Source organism: Drosophila willistoni, unplaced genomic scaffold (genome assembly GCF_018902025.1).
Source record: "Drosophila willistoni isolate 14030-0811.24 unplaced genomic scaffold, UCI_dwil_1.1 Seg485, whole genome shotgun sequence".
Lineage (NCBI taxonomy): Eukaryota > Metazoa > Arthropoda > Insecta > Diptera > Drosophilidae > Drosophila > Drosophila willistoni.
Genome location: NW_025814416.1, coordinates 1,321,709 through 1,340,677, shown reverse-complemented (window position 1 = coordinate 1,340,677; position 18,969 = coordinate 1,321,709). Strand labels below are relative to the sequence as shown.

At 38.2% G+C, this 18,969-nt stretch overlaps 1 protein-coding gene and 2 long non-coding RNA genes across 4 annotated transcripts in view; 2 read left to right on the top strand and 1 right to left on the bottom strand.

Moving 5' to 3' along the window:
* The window catches only part of LOC6649959 (putative ferric-chelate reductase 1 homolog), a 79,564-nt gene that overhangs the window by 19,421 nt on the left and 41,174 nt on the right, over positions 1-18,969 (bottom strand). For both annotated transcript variants that reach the window (XM_047012948.1, XM_047012947.1), the window contains exons 2-6: positions 14,643-15,101; positions 14,235-14,581; positions 14,017-14,168; positions 693-1,314; positions 230-342 (exon numbers count right to left, since the gene is read on the bottom strand). In XM_047012948.1, coding sequence (XP_046868904.1) covers positions 230-342; positions 693-1,314; positions 14,017-14,168; positions 14,235-14,581; positions 14,643-15,100 — 1,692 coding nt within the window. In that variant the 5' untranslated portion in view covers position 15,101. The remainder of the gene's footprint in view (positions 1-229; positions 343-692; positions 1,315-14,016; positions 14,169-14,234; positions 14,582-14,642; positions 15,102-18,969) is intronic.
* On the top strand, positions 339-1,020 carry LOC124461430. Its single transcript, XR_006955064.1, has 3 exons — positions 339-552; positions 658-892; positions 956-1,020. It is a non-coding gene; the product is annotated as an uncharacterized LOC124461430 (long non-coding RNA).
* LOC124461431 lies at positions 1,126-14,617 on the top strand. The gene is made up of 3 exons (XR_006955065.1): positions 1,126-1,184; positions 1,265-1,398; positions 14,244-14,617. It is a non-coding gene; the product is annotated as an uncharacterized LOC124461431 (long non-coding RNA).

Here is an 18,969-nt window from a genome sequence, read left to right as displayed (position 1 = left end):
TTCTAAGTAAAGTTACATACGTCATGATATTTAAGAAATAATAAACCAATCTAAAGATTAAGAGTCAGTAAAAAACATAGTAGCTCTATAAACTAAATTATGGGCGATTTCAATGTATATCGATGCTTAATGCTCAAATGTCAAAAACCATTCAAATAAAAAGGTGGCAAACCATTTCTAGGTCTAATATACAATACATTTATTTTACTACATTAATTTTGTTACTTACAGAAAATATTAGATGGGCCAAACAATGTAATACTATAAAAGTAACCAAAATCCAATCCGTCCATTCGGGCAGCTCAGACTTTGAAAGATTTACTGAGAAGAAAATGGCCACAACTGTAAAGCAAATAAAAAAGTTATAGGATACTGCTCTAAAAAAAAAAAGAGATAAAGCCAGTAACTTTGGCTTTTCAGAAGTCGGTGCACCAGCAGAGCTGCAGCAGAGTCAAGTCAAGTAGTCTAGTATAACAGCGAATTCGCATTGACGACTTCAATTGCTTTATTATTGTGATATTATTCAACTGAGATCAGGGAAAAATAAGATGGGTAAGTTTGTTCAGATACAGTCGGACAAGACCTAAAATATGTGATATATTGTCGCAACATATTTTTTACTTAACAAAAATATAACTTATATTTTAATATTCTTAGGGGTGTTATTATGTTAAATGTATGAAGAAACTTACTTGCCAAGGTGTGACACACATTTCCAACCAACCAATGAAACCAATTAAAGCATGGTCGGCTTTCATCATTCGGTCCTGGACGAAAAAAAGCTCCAATTGGTTGTATAAAGCATAAAATAATCGTCATCAGTCCCAATATTGAGTGAGCATGCCAGACAGCTTGCTTTAATTCCACCCAAATAGAAACCAAGCCGAATACAGTTAATAGACATGTGGTTACCATTAATGACCGATGCCAAGTAAACCATTGATCTTTTCCACAGCTCTGATGGCCCACCCATGTGTGCTTAAAGTATCGAGCGAATATTACACCCAGCGATGCAGTGCCTATCCAGGCAGTAATCATAAATGCTCCATGAAGGTGGACCAAGACCATTTTGCTACCACCTAAATCCTGGACTACAGCCAAATTGATGCGATTACCAGATGGAGAGCGTCCTATATCATGAAAGCCTATACCAGTATCCTTTAAGGTAGTTCCTGAAGCTAAAAGTAAGTGATACTTGTCATTCCTTAAGTCAAAAGTGCGACCTTGAACGGTTATTAAAGGGTCGCGTTGTACTTTACAATAGATAACACCATCCACAAACGAAGCATTTATAAGATGAGCAGAATTTTGGAACTGAAAAAAAAACAAAGTCTTTTATAAATATTAACACTTTGTGCTTATGGGGAATGTCCTTTAATCAATCTTTTATTTTTTAGGGTAAGCATTATTGCTAAGGTATATGTGCAACTATTTTAAATAATTTTTATTTTTTCTGTGCTTTTTATACCATACACCCATAGGGTGAAATGGTATATTAAAGTCGCCAAAATGTATGTAACAGGCAGAATGAAGCATCTCCGACCACAAAGAATATATATTCTTGATCAGGACCAACAACCGAGTCGATCTAGCCATGTCCGTCTGTCCGTCCGTCTGTATGAACACGCAGATCTCGGAGACTATAAAAGCTGGAGCCACCAAATTTGGTATGTAGACTCGTGTGGTATCTAAATATATAGAGTTAATTGGAATTTCGGCCACTCCCCCTTACGACCCCAGAATGTACATAAAACTGTTTTTCTTAAAAAGTATAGCAGATAGACCAATCAAATTTGGTTTATATACTCATTTAGTTAACACGCAGAAAATAATTGTTCCAACTTTTTGCCACGCCCCCTTCCGCCCCCGAAATTTACAAAAAACAGATTTTCTTCAAAACTATGACAGCTACCGACATTAAATTTGGTATGTATGTATGCTTAATAGACGCGTATATTGACTATTTAAACATTTTGCCACGCCCATTTTCGGCCCCGCAAATTAAACAAAACTGATTTTCTCGAAAACTAACAAAGCTAAAGTCACCAAATTTAGTATGTATACTGGCTTAGTATGCGCGCAGAATATATATATTTTAATATGTTGCCACGCCCACTTTCGCCTCCATAATTTAGAAAATACCGATTGGCTTTTGCATTTTTTTACCATCGCGATCAAATTTGGGAGACTAATAAATCTATTTCTATCAAACTACCAAATTTGATTGAAATCGGACTAGAAACATGCAAAATATACGTATGAACGTATTTTGTTACGCCATCCATAAGTGCAGAATTGGCCGTTCGCTAGTGGCGGCGCAAGAGTGCTCGTGTGTTTGTAGAGTGTGCGAGATAACATATGCCAGATAGGTATGGCCGCTGCGTGTCGTTCTGTCTCGCTCACTAGCTACTGCCCGATTGCCATGATTATGCCCCCCTGACACTTCATTTCCTACAATCGGCTGTCCTGACAAGTCATTCGACCCGAATGATCCTAGCCAAGTCTTCATGAACTCAGCCACTGTTGAGATCTTACAAGGTCCTTCACCATCGCCAACTTTCTCAACATCGTATCGACCGTGCCATTTCACCTTCGTGACTTTATATGGTCCTAAGTATTTACCTCTCAACTTTAAACCTGTCCCATACTGCGTACGTTTAATCGCCACTAACTCGTTTAAGTTGTATTTTCTTTCCCATTTCCTGTTTTTGTCAAACGTCCTTTTCATTTCCTGCTGTATTTCATTAATATTCTTTCGAGCCTCCGCTCTAATCTCATCACGACCACAGTCTAATTCTTCTATTAACGAATCGGTTATCAGCTTTCTTATTTCGGGATTATCAGGACTACGCATCTCTATTCCTGTCAAAATATTAAAAGGTGTAACTCTTGTACTTCTTGGAGCAGTATTATTAACAAGTTGTTGCACACGACCTACATACTTGTACCAGTTTACCTCATTCTCTTGGCTTAACTTTGAAATCATTGGAACTATTATAATATGCATCCTTTCTACTTGCCGCGGGGTTCACCTGTTGCTATCAGTAAATGCTGTATATCCTGTCTGTTACAATATTCTTTAAACGCATTGGATGTGAATGCTGCTCCCCTGTCAGAAATTATTCTCACCGGGTTACCAAAAATTATCGCCTGCTTTTCAAAACAACTAAGTACTTCATCGACTCCTGTTCCACGAGTCGGAACCCATCAACAATAAGAAATATATGATTGTAACGCTTTGTTGTGACCTCCATCGGGCCAACGTGATCAATGTGATACGTCATCAATGGCTGATCTCCTTTGCTTATTGGCATCAAATATCCTTCCTTTTTACCGGTTTTGGCATTAACAATAAAACATTCTACGCAACACTCAACAACACGGGCTACCTTTTCTTTTAATTTTGGAATATAATACGATTTTTCAACGATATCCTGAGTCTTTCTAGCTCCAAAATGTCCTTGTTTGTGTGCAATCTGTATTATTTCTTTTTCCATCTGCGAGGGAACGACAATAAGTTCTTGATTGGGGTCCGCTACACGTAACGGAACCTTTTTATTTTTCATTGTCATCGTGAACGCATTACAATCTGTTATTAATGCTCCAATAACTGCTAAAACCTCAAGTTCATATGAATCATACTTCTCTTCGCAAGGTTTAGTTTTCCGACTCATGTATTGTACCGGATGAAAAAAACCATCTTCTGAATCTTTCTGTAAAAGCGCAGGTCCGAAACCGTGTTTCGAGGCATCAGTGTGAATCTCAGTCTCTAGCTTAGCATTGTATAACTTTAAAACGGGACCTTTGATCAATGCTAACTTCAATTGCTCAAACGCTACCATTTGCAATTCTTTAAACTCAAACTTGTTGTCTTTTCGCAAAATGTCAGTCAAGGGCTTAGCTGTTACTGCGTACCCTTCGATAAATCTACGGAAATACGATGTTAATTTCAAAAATCGTTGGACTGACTTCTTGTCATGTGGGATCGGGAATCTTGAAACAGCATCAGTCTTCTCCTTACCTGGCTTAATACTTCCATTTTCAACTATATAGCCCAAAAAATTTACTTTACTCTGCAGTATCTGACATTTCTCCCAGTTTATTCTCAACCCATTTAACTCAGCTATCTTCAACACCCTTTTAAGTTTAATTAGACCATCATTCGCGCTAACACTTGGTATAATTATATCGTCCATATACACCACTGCATCTCCATTCTTCACTGCTCTGCTCACTTCTTTCATTACTGCCATTATAAATCTTGTAAAAACTGCTGGAGAGTTGGAAATTCCGAATGGTACATATAGGAATTCATACTAACCATTCTGAGTTACGAATGCTGTGTACTTCTGAGATTTTTCCTCAACGGAAACATGGAAAAATCCGTTTGTTAGATCTAGAGTAGTATAAACTAACGCACTTTGAGTTTTTTCTAATACGGTATCCATCTGTGGCATAGGAAAATTATCTCGGACCACTTTCTCATTTAGCTTTCTGTAATCGCCGCACAGACGCTTTTTCCCATTCTTCTTTGTTACAAGTACAACAGGCGAAGCATATTCGGAAAAACTTGGCCTTATTACCTTCTCATTCAACCATTCTTGTATTGTACTATCTACAATTTTCTGATCAGACTCTGCTAGACGCCTTGGATGCTGATAAACTGGCAACTCATCTGTTAGTACAATCTTCGTTTCAATAGGAGTGTTTGTATTTCTAATAGGTTTGTAACTTTTAATCAACTTCTTGACTTCACTAGCGATTTCTGCACTGATATGTGATAAGTCACTCTTGATTTCCATTTTATACTTACATACTTTCAAATTCCTTAAACAACTCAGCACAAGATTTATTCGCGTTACACAGTAATTCTTTTCTCTTGATGCTCACAAACTTTGTACCTTTCTTTGTAACAAACAAGTCGATATGATCTAATATGGTTCTACCCAAAATTGCCTCATATGCCATGTCTTCATCAGGAACAATATGAAACTCGACTTCCATCTCAATGCCATCTATCTTGACACTTATGCTAAAACTACCAAAGTTCATCACATGACTTCCACCAATACCTGTAAGGCTCTTCGAATATCCTGTTAATGACTTAATTCCAAGTTCGACAAACACGCTTTTACGTATGAGACTCAAATTTGCTCCTGTATCAATTAGACCGTTGAACTTGATTGATTTATAAGTTACTTCTTTTAACTCCAAACCCGAATCAGTAAATTTACCTGATGCTTTTACTAATTTATCATCTACAACATTGGTACATTCAACTTTGGTGGTATCTTTTCCCTTACATTCAAATGAGCGATGGCCTGTTTTGCCACATTTAAAACAAGTAAACGTTTTCTTGTTACAGTCTCTCATCATGTGTGAAGGATCACCATCTATTATCTATTATCTCTACCTTGCTTGTAGAGATATGAGTCCAATGTTGTTTTCTTTGACGACTTCCTAGGATCATAGGATTTTAAGTAGGTCTCTATTTGAACTTTCAACGCATCCACTGTTCTGGCTTGATATAATAATGCCTTATTTGCTCTCATGTCTGGTATACCTTCTACGAAATATTCGATTAAACTTTCGTCATCCAAATCGATCGGCTTTGCGATTTCCATTAACGAATACAAAAATTCATACAAATTCTCACCTCTCTTCAACTGTCGATTACTTAGCCTTCTATGAACTTCGGCTGATGAAACCTTTACTCTGAATTCGTTTTTCAAAGCTACTTTCAGGGACTCCCAACTACAAATATCTCTCTTACTACGTATAAACGACAATGCAGCTCCCTTTAACAATTGTTTTGCATACACAAGAAGCTGTAACTGACTCCACTGTACGGTTAAAGCGCATTCTTCTAGCTCCCTAGTCCATTGTACAACATCAATCGAGCCTAAACTGCAAAACTCGGAAACGCCTCCACATCTTTTAGTGTGAACCATGACCTTTGCCCATCTGTGTTCGGTACTTCTCGAATTGTTCTCAGCTTCTATTAGATCGTAATGAGCGAGTAGACGCGATTGCAGCTTTGCTTTAAGGCCTGTAGTCTCTAGCCCTAACTCTCTCAATTTAATGCGCAACTCTTCAATACGCAAAGTTAGAATCTCACCTCGATCCATTTCACACAATTACAGATATAATGCTTAACAAGTTTGATTTTAAAGTATAGTTAGTATCAATCAATCAAATTTGTTACGACTTAGCAAGATTTACACACTATGTTAATGTAGGTCAAATTGTGCTAGGTTATGGTTAAACTCAGACGATTCTTAGAAATGTGCTCTCTGCAGTTCGCATCAATTTCATCAATATTTCTGCCACCGGTCTGGTTTCGTCGTGCAAGCATAGTAACTCACACTCAAGACAATAATTAAACAGCTCACCCAACTATAGTCGTCCTGTTCTATGGACCCACTCAATATCGCTGTAGCAACTCACTCAGATGTTCGGTTCGCTCTCTGTTGCCACTCACTCTGCTGTCGCTACTCACTCGGCTGTTTTCCACTCGTTCTCTTGGTCTCTCTTTGTCTGCTCCACACCAATTATTTCAACTTCGTGTCTGCTGCCTTCTCGTTTGGACTTGTCGTCGTCGTCTGCTTCTTGTAACGGTTTGTGTTGTCCGCTCTCTTTGTCTGCTTCCACACCAATTATCTCAACTTCGTGTCTGCTGCCTTCTCGTTTGGACTTGTCGTCGTCGTCTGCTTCTTGTAACGGTTTGTGTTGTCCGCTCTCTTTTGGTTTCCCGCTTCCACAGTGAACTCTAGTTATCATCAACTTCGTGCTCTCTGTCTGCTCCCTCCATCTGTCTGCTTCCACAGTGAACACTAATTATCATCAACTTCGTGTCCGCTGTCTGCTTCCACAGTAAACACTGGTTATCATTAACTTCGTGTCTGCTGTCTGCTCTCTCCGTCTGTCTGCTTCCACAGTGAACACTAATTATATCAACTTCGTGTCCGCTGTCTGCTTCCACAGAAAACACTGGTTATCATCAACTTCGTGTCTGCTGTCTGCTCTCTCTTTTCCTCTCGAGTCACCACCGTTCTCGTGCCGCTCTCAACTTCAGTCGCCGACTTTTTGCCTAAACGGCGCCAAAATTCTTAGTGACGCTCTACTTGCGTCGTCCGACCGCTCACCGTCTCACCTTCCACTCGCCGCCTCTCGTACAGTTACACCAACTTCCACTAATTTTTGAACTTGTAGTGGTTGCTTCTTGTGAAATTCGTTCGCCAACAACCTTGCTTTTGTATATATATTACACGTTAATGCATGCAATTTTAATAATTTTCTGTTCACTTGCGAACTTCACACACACACACAAATTTCACTAATTGGACCAGAAATCTCGGTTGAGCCCCCAGTTTGTGGGATTTTACTTTATCCCGGTTTATTTATTTCAATATTATTAAAGGATGTGATTTCCTTGTTAAGTCTTATATTATTAACAATGTTTCTTTGTGTTAAGAATACATATATTTTATATTATTTAAATGGCCTTAGTGATAATTTGGGTGCGCGATGTGATCGAGGCGGAGGTACGATTGCGAGTGCTTTTTGAATCAACGCTTCTCTTTATTTGCCAATGAGTGAGTCAATCAGATAGGTATGGCCGCTGCGTGTCGTTCTGTCTCGCTCACTAGCTACTGCCCGATTGCCATGATTATGCCCGCCTGACACTTCATTTCCTACATATAGTATGAGGCATGTTAAAACAATTTAGTAGACATACATTTGGTTTTCGAAATTTTCAATATTTGTTTCACCTGGTGTATGGTATACCCAAGTCGGCGAGACGACTTACTTACTTCATTATTATCTGGAGCTGATCAAGTATGAAAATTATCAGGATCGGACCACTATATCATATAGCTCTAGAAGAAACATTGTCATGAAAATTGGAGATCCCCATGGAATTTACTAATGTGATAGTATTGGATATAAAACATCAGATCCCATTTGAATCTGATCGGATAAATAGAACACAAGTTACAGTCAATGTAAATCGGTTCAAGCGCTCCCGGCAGCGCTGCTTGCTGCCTACTACGTCATCATCAAATCAACAGAGCACATGCATACACACACAGACGCATGCTTGACATGCTTTGCTTAGGGAATGATGAAAGAAGAAGAAACAATTTTAGTAAAAAGAGTAATAATGTTTTGTTTTTGTATTGATGAATTAAGTTGCAGGGAAAGAAATTATAAAATGTAAAATACTATAAGGACTGCAAGGATATATAAACTTCGGCATAGCCGAAGTTATCTTCTTTGATATTATTTTTTAATAATCAAAACTGGGTTTTAGCCGGGCTTCAGGTCAATAAATCTTAATAATTTATAAGATTTAAAATCATAGGCAGCACAAAAGGTGAGCAGGTTGCCTGTATAGCTATTTCAAGAATCACCAAGTGCTATCATCAGCAGACTTCGCTAAAGAACCCACAGTTGAAATGGCCATACCACATCTTCAACGCTAAAAGTAGTTGGGAACTCAAACTGCATGAAGCGAGAAAAGAACGGCAAAGCTTGCAACTGCGGATTTCACCTTTTTTGTGTGCATACCCTTGGGCGCCAACAGAATTAATGTAAAGGGCTTCGCCTTAACCAACTAAACGTCGCGCCCGAATATTTTTGTTATAGTATATTGTACTATTTATATGCAAAAATGAGGGTTTACAGCAAGTGTAAAAACAACAAGTGTAATACGGCGGGCCTTCCGTTTTTGGTATTTGTCTAGATTTCGACCTCATTGAAGTTAATCAAAACTGGGTTTTAGCCGAAATTTACCTTTGAAAGCGAGCGCATTTTTTGTCTTTATTTCGAGAATCACGTCAATTAACGGTCCAGTTATATACTTACATTAAATAATATATATATTAATATTAATATATTAATTTTGTTTAAATGTGTGCAACACATAGATCGGGTGAATATATTAATATAAAATAGTGACTTTAATCCATAACTTATTTGTTATGCTAAGATTGTGGGCCGTTCTTTTGATAAAAAGTAAAAGAATTAAATTTCAGAAAACTCCCTAAAATAGAAATCACTAGTCGAAAAAAGTCTGGGAAGCCTGACCTTGATTTCAATGGATCGAAAATTTAGGGAGAGTGGGCAGTAAATTGTTAAAAAAATTGCCCAATCGTATTCAAGCTCCTTTGTAGCCCCAACTAATTGATCACATGCGACTTCCCTTAATATTTGGATATCATAACAGTACATCTTTAATTTTATCTCCTTTGCATCAACTGAATCAAAAATTGAGTGAATGTTTTTTTATAATATAGTTAGTTAGTTAGTCATAACTGTATATTTGAATTAATCTTAGTTTTGTATTTCTAATAGGTTTGTAACTTTTAATCAACTTCTTGACTTCACTAGCGATTTCTGCACTGATATGTGATAAGTCACTCTTGATTTCCATTTTATACTTACATACTTTCAAATTCCTTAAACAACTCAGCACAAGATTTATTCGCGTTACACAGTAATTCTTTTCTCTTGATGCTCACAAACTTTGTACCTTTCTTTGTAACAAACAAGTCGATATGATCTAATATGGTTCTACCCAAAATTGCCTCATATGCCATGTCTTCATCAGGAACAATATGAAACTCGACTTCCATCTCAATGCCATCTATCTTGACACTTATGCTAAAACTACCAAAGTTCATCACATGACTTCCACCAATACCTGTAAGGCTCTTCGAATATCCTGTTAATGACTTAATTCCAAGTTCGACAAACACGCTTTTACGTATGAGACTCAAATTTGCTCCTGTATCAATTAGACCGTTGAACTTGATTGATTTATAAGTTACTTCTTTTAACTCCAAACCCGAATCAGTAAATTTACCTGATGCTTTTACTAATTTATCATCTACAACATTGGTACTTTCAACTTTGGTGGTATCTTTTCCCTTACATTCAAATGAGCGATGGCCTGTTTTGCCACATTTAAAACAAGTAAACGTTTTCTTGTTACAGTCTCTCATCATGTGTGAAGGATCACCATCTATTATCTATTATCTCTACCTTGCTTGTAGAGATATGAGTCCAATGTTGTTTTCTTTGACGACTTCCTAGGATCATAGGATTTTAAGTAGGTCTCTATTTGAACTTTCAACGCATCCACTGTTCTGGCTTGATATAATAATGCCTTATTTGCTCTCATGTCTGGTATACCTTCTACGAAATATTCGATTAAACTTTCGTCATCCAAATCGATCGGCTTTGCGATTTCCATTAACGAATACAAAAATTCATACAAATTCTCACCTCTCTTCAACTGTCGATTACTTAGCCTTCTATGAACTTCGGCTGATGAAACCTTTACTCTGAATTCGTTTTTCAAAGCTACTTTCAGGGACTCCCAACTACAAATATCTCTCTTACTACGTATAAACGACAATGCAGCTCCCTTTAACAATTGTTTTGCATACACAAGAAGCTGTAACTGACTCCACTGTACGGTTAAAGCGCATTCTTCTAGCTCCCTAGTCCATTGTACAACATCAATCGAGCCTAAACCGCAAAACTCGGAAACGCCTCCACATCTTTTAGTGTGAACCATGACCTTTGCCCATCTGTGTTCGGTACTTCTCGAATTGTTCTCAGCTTCTATTAGATCGTAATGAGCGAGTAGACGCGATTGCAGCTTTGCTTTAAGGCCTGTAGTCTCTAGCCCTAACTCTCTCAATTTAATGCGCAACTCTTCAATACGCAAAGTTAGAATCTCACCTCGATCCATTTCACACAATTACAGATATAATGCTTAACAAGTTTGATTTTAAAGTATAGTTAGTATCAATCAATCAAATTTGTTACGACTTAGCAAGATTTACACACTATGTTAATGTAGGTCAAATTGTGCTAGGTTATGGTTAAACTCAGACGATTCTTAGAAATGTGCTCTCTGCAGTTCGCATCAATTTCATCAATATTTCTGCCACCGGTCTGGTTTCGTCGTGCAAGCATAGTAACTCACACTCAAGACAATAATTAAACAGCTCACCCAACTATAGTCGTCCTGTTCTATGGACCCACTCAATATCGCTGTAGCAACTCACTCAGATGTTCGGTTCGCTCTCTGTTGCCACTCACTCTGCTGTCGCTACTCACTCGGCTGTTTTCCACTCGTTCTCTTGGTCTCTCTTTGTCTGCTCCACACCAATTATTTCAACTTCGTGTCTGCTGCCTTCTCGTTTGGACTTGTCGTCGTCGTCTGCTTCTTGTAACGGTTTGTGTTGTCCGCTCTCTTTGTCTGCTTCCACACCAATTATCTCAACTTCGTGTCTGCTGCCTTCTCGTTTGGACTTGTCGTCGTCGTCTGCTTCTTGTAACGGTTTGTGTTGTCCGCTCTCTTTTGGTTTCCCGCTTCCACAGTGAACTCTAGTTATCATCAACTTCGTGCTCTCTGTCTGCTCCCTCCATCTGTCTGCTTCCACAGTGAACACTAATTATCATCAACTTCGTGTCCGCTGTCTGCTTCCACAGTAAACACTGGTTATCATCAACTTCGTGTCTGCTGTCTGCTCTCTCCGTCTGTCTGCTTCCACAGTGAACACTAATTATATCAACTTCGTGTCCGCTGTCTGCTTCCACAGTAAACACTGGTTATCATCAACTTCGTGTCTGCTGTCTGCTCTCTCTTTTCCTCTCGAGTCACCACCGTTCTCGTGCCGCTCTCAACTTCAGTCGCCGACTTTTTGCCTAAACGGCGCCAAAATTCTTAGTGACGCTCTACTTGCGTCGTCCGACCGCTCACCGTCTCACCTTCCACTCGCCGCCTCTCGTACAGTTACACCAACTTCCACTAATTTTTGAACTTGTAGTGGTTGCTTCTTGTGAAATTCGTTCGCCAACAACCTTGCTTTTGTATATATATTACACGTTAATGCATGCAATTTTAATAATTTTCTGTTCACTTGCGAACTTCACACACACACACAAATTTCACTAATTGGACCAGAAATCTCGGTTGAGCCCCCAGTTTGTGGGATTTTACTTTATCCCGGTTTATTTATTTCAATATTATTAAAGGATGTGATTTCCTTGTTAAGTCTTATATTATTAACAATGTTTCTTTGTGTTAAGAATACATATATTTTATATTATTTAAATGGCCTTAGTGATAATTTGGGTGCGCGATGTGATCGAGGCGGAGGTACGATTGCGAGTGCTTTTTGAATCAACGCTTCTCTTTATTTGCCAATGAGTGAGTCAATCAGATAGGTATGGCCGCTGCGTGTCGTTCTGTCTCGCTCACTAGCTACTGCCCGATTGCCATGATTATGCCCGCCTGACACTTCATTTCCTACATATAGTATGAGGCATGTTAAAACAATTTAGTAGACATACATTTGGTTTTCGAAATTTTCAATATTTGTTTCACCTGGTGTATGGTATACCCAAGTCGGCGAGACGACTTACTTACTTCATTATTATCTGGAGCTGATCAAGTATGAAAATTATCAGGATCGGACCACTATATCATATAGCTCTAGAAGAAACATTGTCATGAAAATTGGAGATCCCCATGGAATTTACTAATGTGATAGTATTGGATATAAAACATCAGATCCCATTTGAATCTGATCGGATAAATAGAACACAAGTTACAGTCAATGTAAATCGGTTCAAGCGCTCCCGGCAGCGCTGCTTGCTGCCTACTACGTCATCATCAAATCAACAGAGCACATGCATACACACACAGACGCAACGCTACATAAGCTATATGTGTATGCTTGACATGCTTTGCTTAGGGAATGATGAAAGAAGAAGAAACAATTTTAGTAAAAAGAGTAATAATGTTTTGTTTTTGTATTGATGAATTTAGTTGCAGGGAAAGAAATTATAAAATGTAAAGTACTATAAGGACTGCAAGGATATATAAACTTCGGCATAGCCGAAGTTATCTTCTTTGATATTATTTTTTAATAATCAAAACTGGGTTTTAGCCGGGCTTCAGGTCAATAAATCTTAATAATTTATAAGATTTAAAATCATAGGCAGCACAAAAGGTGAGCAGGTTGCCTGTATAGCTATTTCAAGAATCACCAAGTGCTATCATCAGCAGACTTCGCTAAAGAACCCACAGTTGAAATGGCCATACCACATCTTCAACGCTAAAAGTAGTTGGGAACTCAAACTGCATGAAGCGAGAAAAGAACGGCAAAGCTTGCAACTGCGGATTTCACCTTTTTTGTGTGCATACCCTTGGGCGCCAACAGAATTAATGTAAAGGGCTTCGCCTTAACCAACTAAACGTCGCGCCCGAATATTTTTGTTATAGTATATTGTACTATTTATATGCAAAAATGAGGGTTTACAGCAAGTGTAAAAACAACAAGTGTAATACGGCGGGCCTTCCGTTTTTGGTATTTGTCTAGATTTCGACCTTATTGAAGTTAATCAAAACTGGGTTTTAGCCGAAATTTACCTTTGAAAGCGAGCGCATTTTTTGTCTTTATTTCGAGAATCACGTCAATTAACGGTCCAGTTATATACTTACATTAAATAATATATATATTAATATTAATATATTAATTTTGTTTAAATGTGTGCAACACATAGATCGGGTGAATATATTAATATAAAATAGTGACTTTAATCCATAACTTATTTGTTATGCTAAGATTGTGGGCCGTTCTTTTGCAAGCATTTTAATTTTCATATAAAAAGTAAAAGAATTAAATTTCAGAAAACTCCCTAAAATAGAAATCACTAGTCGAAAAAAGTCTGGGAAGCCTGACCTTGATTTCAATGGATCGAAAATTTAGGGAGAGTGGGCAGTAAATTGTTAAAAAAATTGCCCAATCGTATTCAAGCTCCTTTGTAGCCCCAACTAATTGATCACATGCGACTTCCCTTAATATTTGGATATCATAACAGTACATCTTTAATTTTATCTCCTTTGCATCAACTGAATCAAAAATTGAGTGAATGTTTTTTTATAATATAGTTAGTTAGTTAGTCATAACTGTATATTTGAATTAATCTTACCACATTAGATCTAATCGCTGCATAGGGAGAGCTGGATGTATAGGATGAATATAAGCTCACACGACCGTTCTCCGGAACGCATTCAATTACCAAATCTCCGCCCATCTTAGCATCATCTGACAAACCCATGGCCACATATACAGCCTTGCTGTCTGCAATAATATTATATATATATATATATAAAGAAGAAATTTTATCATATAGTGTCCTTTAATTACCTTTTCCAGATTGAAGTTCGAACTCAAATATGTTGCCCCGTACAGTCACTGCTGTAATGGAAATGCAGGATTTGCTGATGATACAGCCATCGGGTGAACCAAAACAAGTCTTCCTCGCCCCACAATCATTATAAATCACATCCATACGGGAACTGATGACTACATTGGAAGATATAAATTCCGAAGGCGTGTAAGGAGCTTGAGTAGTGAAGTATTTCATAGTAGAACTGGGTAATCGTGTGGTGGGTAGTTGAGCAGTCTCTACAAACAGATCCCGTTTGACTACATGGATTGGATTGGAAACCACGCCAGTCCAAAATTTATTATATGCTTCAGCCACAGTGGCGCTTTAAGAAAATAAAGATTAAAAACTACGCACTTAATTATTCTAAACGGTAATTAACTTACTTAAACACCACTTGGCCCAAGAAGTCCAAAGGAGCTCTCCACTCTATGATCACTTGAGGCTTTGCACCAGCATTATTATGCGTTGCTGAGTTATTTACCGAATCATCGCAATTCAGTAACTTCACAGGGCCATCCTTAATCGAACTGAATTGGCCAACAATTCCAAATGGTGGATTCCAATTTCGTGCCTGAACCATAAAACCCCCAAGATTTAATCCAGCTGGCACCCCACTAATTTCAACTTTGAGAGTCTCTCCCTGAGCAATCACAGAATCTGCAGTTTCCACAATAAATGGGGACACATTTTTTTCAGGAAGTATACTACCGCCGGCATGGAATGGCAACATAGTTTCACAAACACTTTCCGGTGCACCTTGTGGTAAGCCCGTTCCAAGAGCAAGTAAGGTGATGAAAAAGAAAATCTCTTTCTCAAGAAGCTGACATCCATTTAATACCATCCTACGAAATAAAAACTATTAGTAATGTTGATAGAGAGGGAGATTAATTTATAAATTTAATGTAGAATAAAATTTTATGTCAGGAAGAACAAATGGTTCGATCTTAGAAACATCGGAATTGGATGAATTCAATCAAAACATAAGATATAAAGAATTCTATTAGAATTTAAGGAAGAATTGACTTAAGATAAAGATAAGCCTAGACGGCCATCAATAGAGTCATGTGAGAAAGAGGGCAGCAACATGGTAGATTCATCAATTAGTAAATTAAAACCACGAAAACTAGAAGCATGTCTTGACTGTAAACAAAGGAGAAGACAATCAGAACTGTCTCTAACTGATTTAAATATACGACAATGGTCAGACAGATGGTGGAATATAGGAACAAATAATAAAAGCATTGTTTTTTATTATTATAATTTACTTTAACACCGACAAGCTCAATCTATTAAAGTTGTTAAAGTCGTAAAGTTACTAAAAGCTTTCACATAACGTTGTTGTGTCAGAGTTATTTTTATTCTAATCTGTTCTATTGACTATTTTGCAAACTACTTTTAAATTTAATAAACAACAATTACTGTATACGCACAATAATTCTTAGTTATATGGGTCGTCAAAGTCTTTTGACCATCTTTTTATAAAAACCGAGAACACCCATTGGCCTTTGCGACCTTTGTATGTTAACAGTTAATTTATGGTCCATGAAAGTGAAGCTTACAACGCTGAAGATAATTCTTATAGGATTAAACGCTATGAATTTTGAACGAGTTTTTAAAACATCTTATAATATCGAGTCTTCAGATTTCTCTCGAGAGAACCAGAACCAGTTTGTTAAACCACACCTGTCTAACAATTGGCTCACAAATGTGAAAAAAACTTAAGAGTATCATAAAAGAAGTGAACGGTCGAGGCCTTATCTCTACTGTTGTACAGATAAGACCAGTCGTTGTCAACTGTACCTTATCAGAACCAAGTAATTTATTTACTTATTTATTTATTTACGTCAATTAACACAGCAGACAACGAAGAAGCTTGACCCAAACAGATAAGTATTTATTGAAAAGAAGTAAGTAAGTCGTCTCGCCGACTTAGGTATACCGTACACCAGTAAAACAAATATTTCATATTTATAATAACAAATGCATTTACGTATTTTTAAAAATTTTGTTCACATGCTTTTTACAAGCATATCTTAGTATCTCGCTCACTCAAGCATACGAGCACCCTAGCGCCCCCACCAGCCAACGGCCAACTCCGGCCTTATGGAAAAACGTTTATTCTGCTGGATATAAGTATCAAATTTAGGTGGTTGCAAGGTAGAAAATAACGGGAGATAATCGAATTTTTTCAAATTACAGTTGGCGAAAAGTGGCATGGAAAAATCTTAAAACCACGGTAGTTAGAAATATCAGATTTGTTGCCTTTTTTATGAAGCGGAATAATAAATAACTTATTTCAAAACATCAAAAATACTACAAGTATTACTCGCATCATAGATGATAAGCTAGAGATAATACAGTCTTTAGTAACATACAATTTTAATGTGGGATTCAGAAGGCATGGGTGAAGCAGAAGTAAAATAAGTCGACTGAAAGAATTCAGTAAACACATCTGCAATTTCTGTCATTAAGTCTGAAAGTGGAAGGCAAAAGGATAGAGCGTCGTTTAGAATTAACAAAGTTGCAAAATCTTTTTGGGTTTTGACAGAATTCGACTCTAAAGCGCACGATTTAAATTTTAAAACATTGATTTTTTACGAGACAAAATTTTAGATTTAGCATACTGGAGACGGTAGAGACATTCACGTAAGGAACGCATTCGTCAATTAGAGATTTGAGAGCAGAGTAGAAAAAATTAACTGCGCAATCAATATCACAGCACTTAAATAGAAATGACCAATGACCAGAGGAAATAAGGTTGTTAAGAAGATTGTATTTGCTGTACGAAAACATCTACGACGAGAAACTGATAAAATCACCAGTAAGTAATCTTACGAATGAGTTATTTTAAAATTTTAATTATGTGCTTCTCTCAGTATACTAAAAAATTTATTAAAAATATCAAAGAAGCTAACATCGGCTATGCCGAAGTTTATATACCCTTGCAGTCCTTGGTAATAATAATTTTACATGTTCAAAATTTGTTTTCTGCAACTCAATTCATCAATATACATACAAACAAAACAATTTTAGTCTCTATTTTACAATTATTTTACAATCACATATGTAAATTTCATAGCATACTCCGATTTTTATGAAAATGTTTCTTCTAGTTCTTCGTGAGCTATATGATATAGTGGTCCGATCCTGATTGTTTTCATACTTTTTTTTCCCAGGTAATAAAAAACCCCGAAAAAAAATTTCAGCCCGATAGCTCTTAAGACGGCTGAGTAAAACGCATTCGCACAGACGGACGGACGGACGGACATACGGACATGGCTATATCAAATCAGCTTCTCATGCTGATCAAGAATATATATACTTTATGCGGTCGGAAACGTCTCCTTCTGTGCGTTACAAACATCTGATCAATTTTATAATACCCTCTACAAGGGTTTTTTTTTTAATTCGTTTATTTGGTAAAAAAGGAATTACAAATAGGTTAACAAAAAAGAAAACAGTGGGCAACCAAGAAAGATAGGTTTAATCGAAAGAAGGAGAAGAAAGTGGGAGATTGAAGATATGGGGACTGCGGGACCGCCTGGGGGTATTGCATCGCAGGGTGTGTGGGGGAGGGGGGATGTGGGCTTCTCAGACCCCGCCTGTATTGCGCTGCCTTTCGCGCGCGCGTAGCTTGCTGATCACCTGTTTCGCAAAGGTGCAAATAGCTGTCCAATTTCGTTGGTTTAGCGTCATCAGTGGAACCAGATTCTGTGAAGATAATGGCTCGCCACAGAGCAGTTCGGCCGCCTGCCTTTCTGTCGCAAACATAGTGCATGCGAAGAGAGCATGATCAGGACTCTCCGACTCACCGTTCCTGCACCAAGAGCATTCCGCACTCGCCTGGTGACCAAATCTGTAGAGATATTCCCCAAAGCATCCATGACCGCTGAGTATCTGTGTCAGCTCGAAAGTTACCTCGCCATGCTTCCGTTGCAGCCACATTTTCAGATCGGGAATAAGCCTGAATGTCCACCTGCCAAATTGCATAGGAGAGAGGTCGCCTGCCCCCTTGATTGCTGCCTCAATTCTGGTGCTGAGTAGCCTCTCAAAAATTTTGCATGCCGCATCCAGAAGACAAATTAGCCTATATCCAGAGGGGTCTTCTACAGGTTTATTTGGCTTTGGAATCAGTACCAGATTCTGTCTTTTCCATCTGTCCGGAAATGTACCTTCACCCATGCAAGCGTTAAAAACATCCGCGAATCTCTCAGATTGTAGGCCAATAGCTAGTTTTAGGGCCTTGTTTGGGATGGTATCCGGGCCAGGAGCCTTGTCATTTTGCAATCTCGCTGCCGCCACTAACACCTCTTCTCCAGTGATGGGCCAATCTACTGGCAAAGCAGCATGCTGCATCTGTTTCGGGCCTATTGACGAGGTGGCCGGAAAAAAAGTTTCCACAATCATAGCCATGCGCCCTTCGTCAGGAGCCGCCGGCTTAACAGCCCTAAACTTTTTCATGGCTACTTTATAGGCCAAGCCCCAGGGGTAATTTTCTATCGAGTCACAAAGTTCGAGAAAACAGGTTTCTTTTCGTGTCTTAATAAGCTCGTTAAGGTCCCTTCTTCTGGCTGCAAATTCTGCTTGCAGCAGCAAGAACTCTGATCTGCCACGCGATCTTTGGTAGAGCCTTCTAGCACGAAGACACTTTTTTCTTGCCTCCGCAACGTTCTCATCCCACCAGTAGACAGGGGCTCTATGTCGGCTATG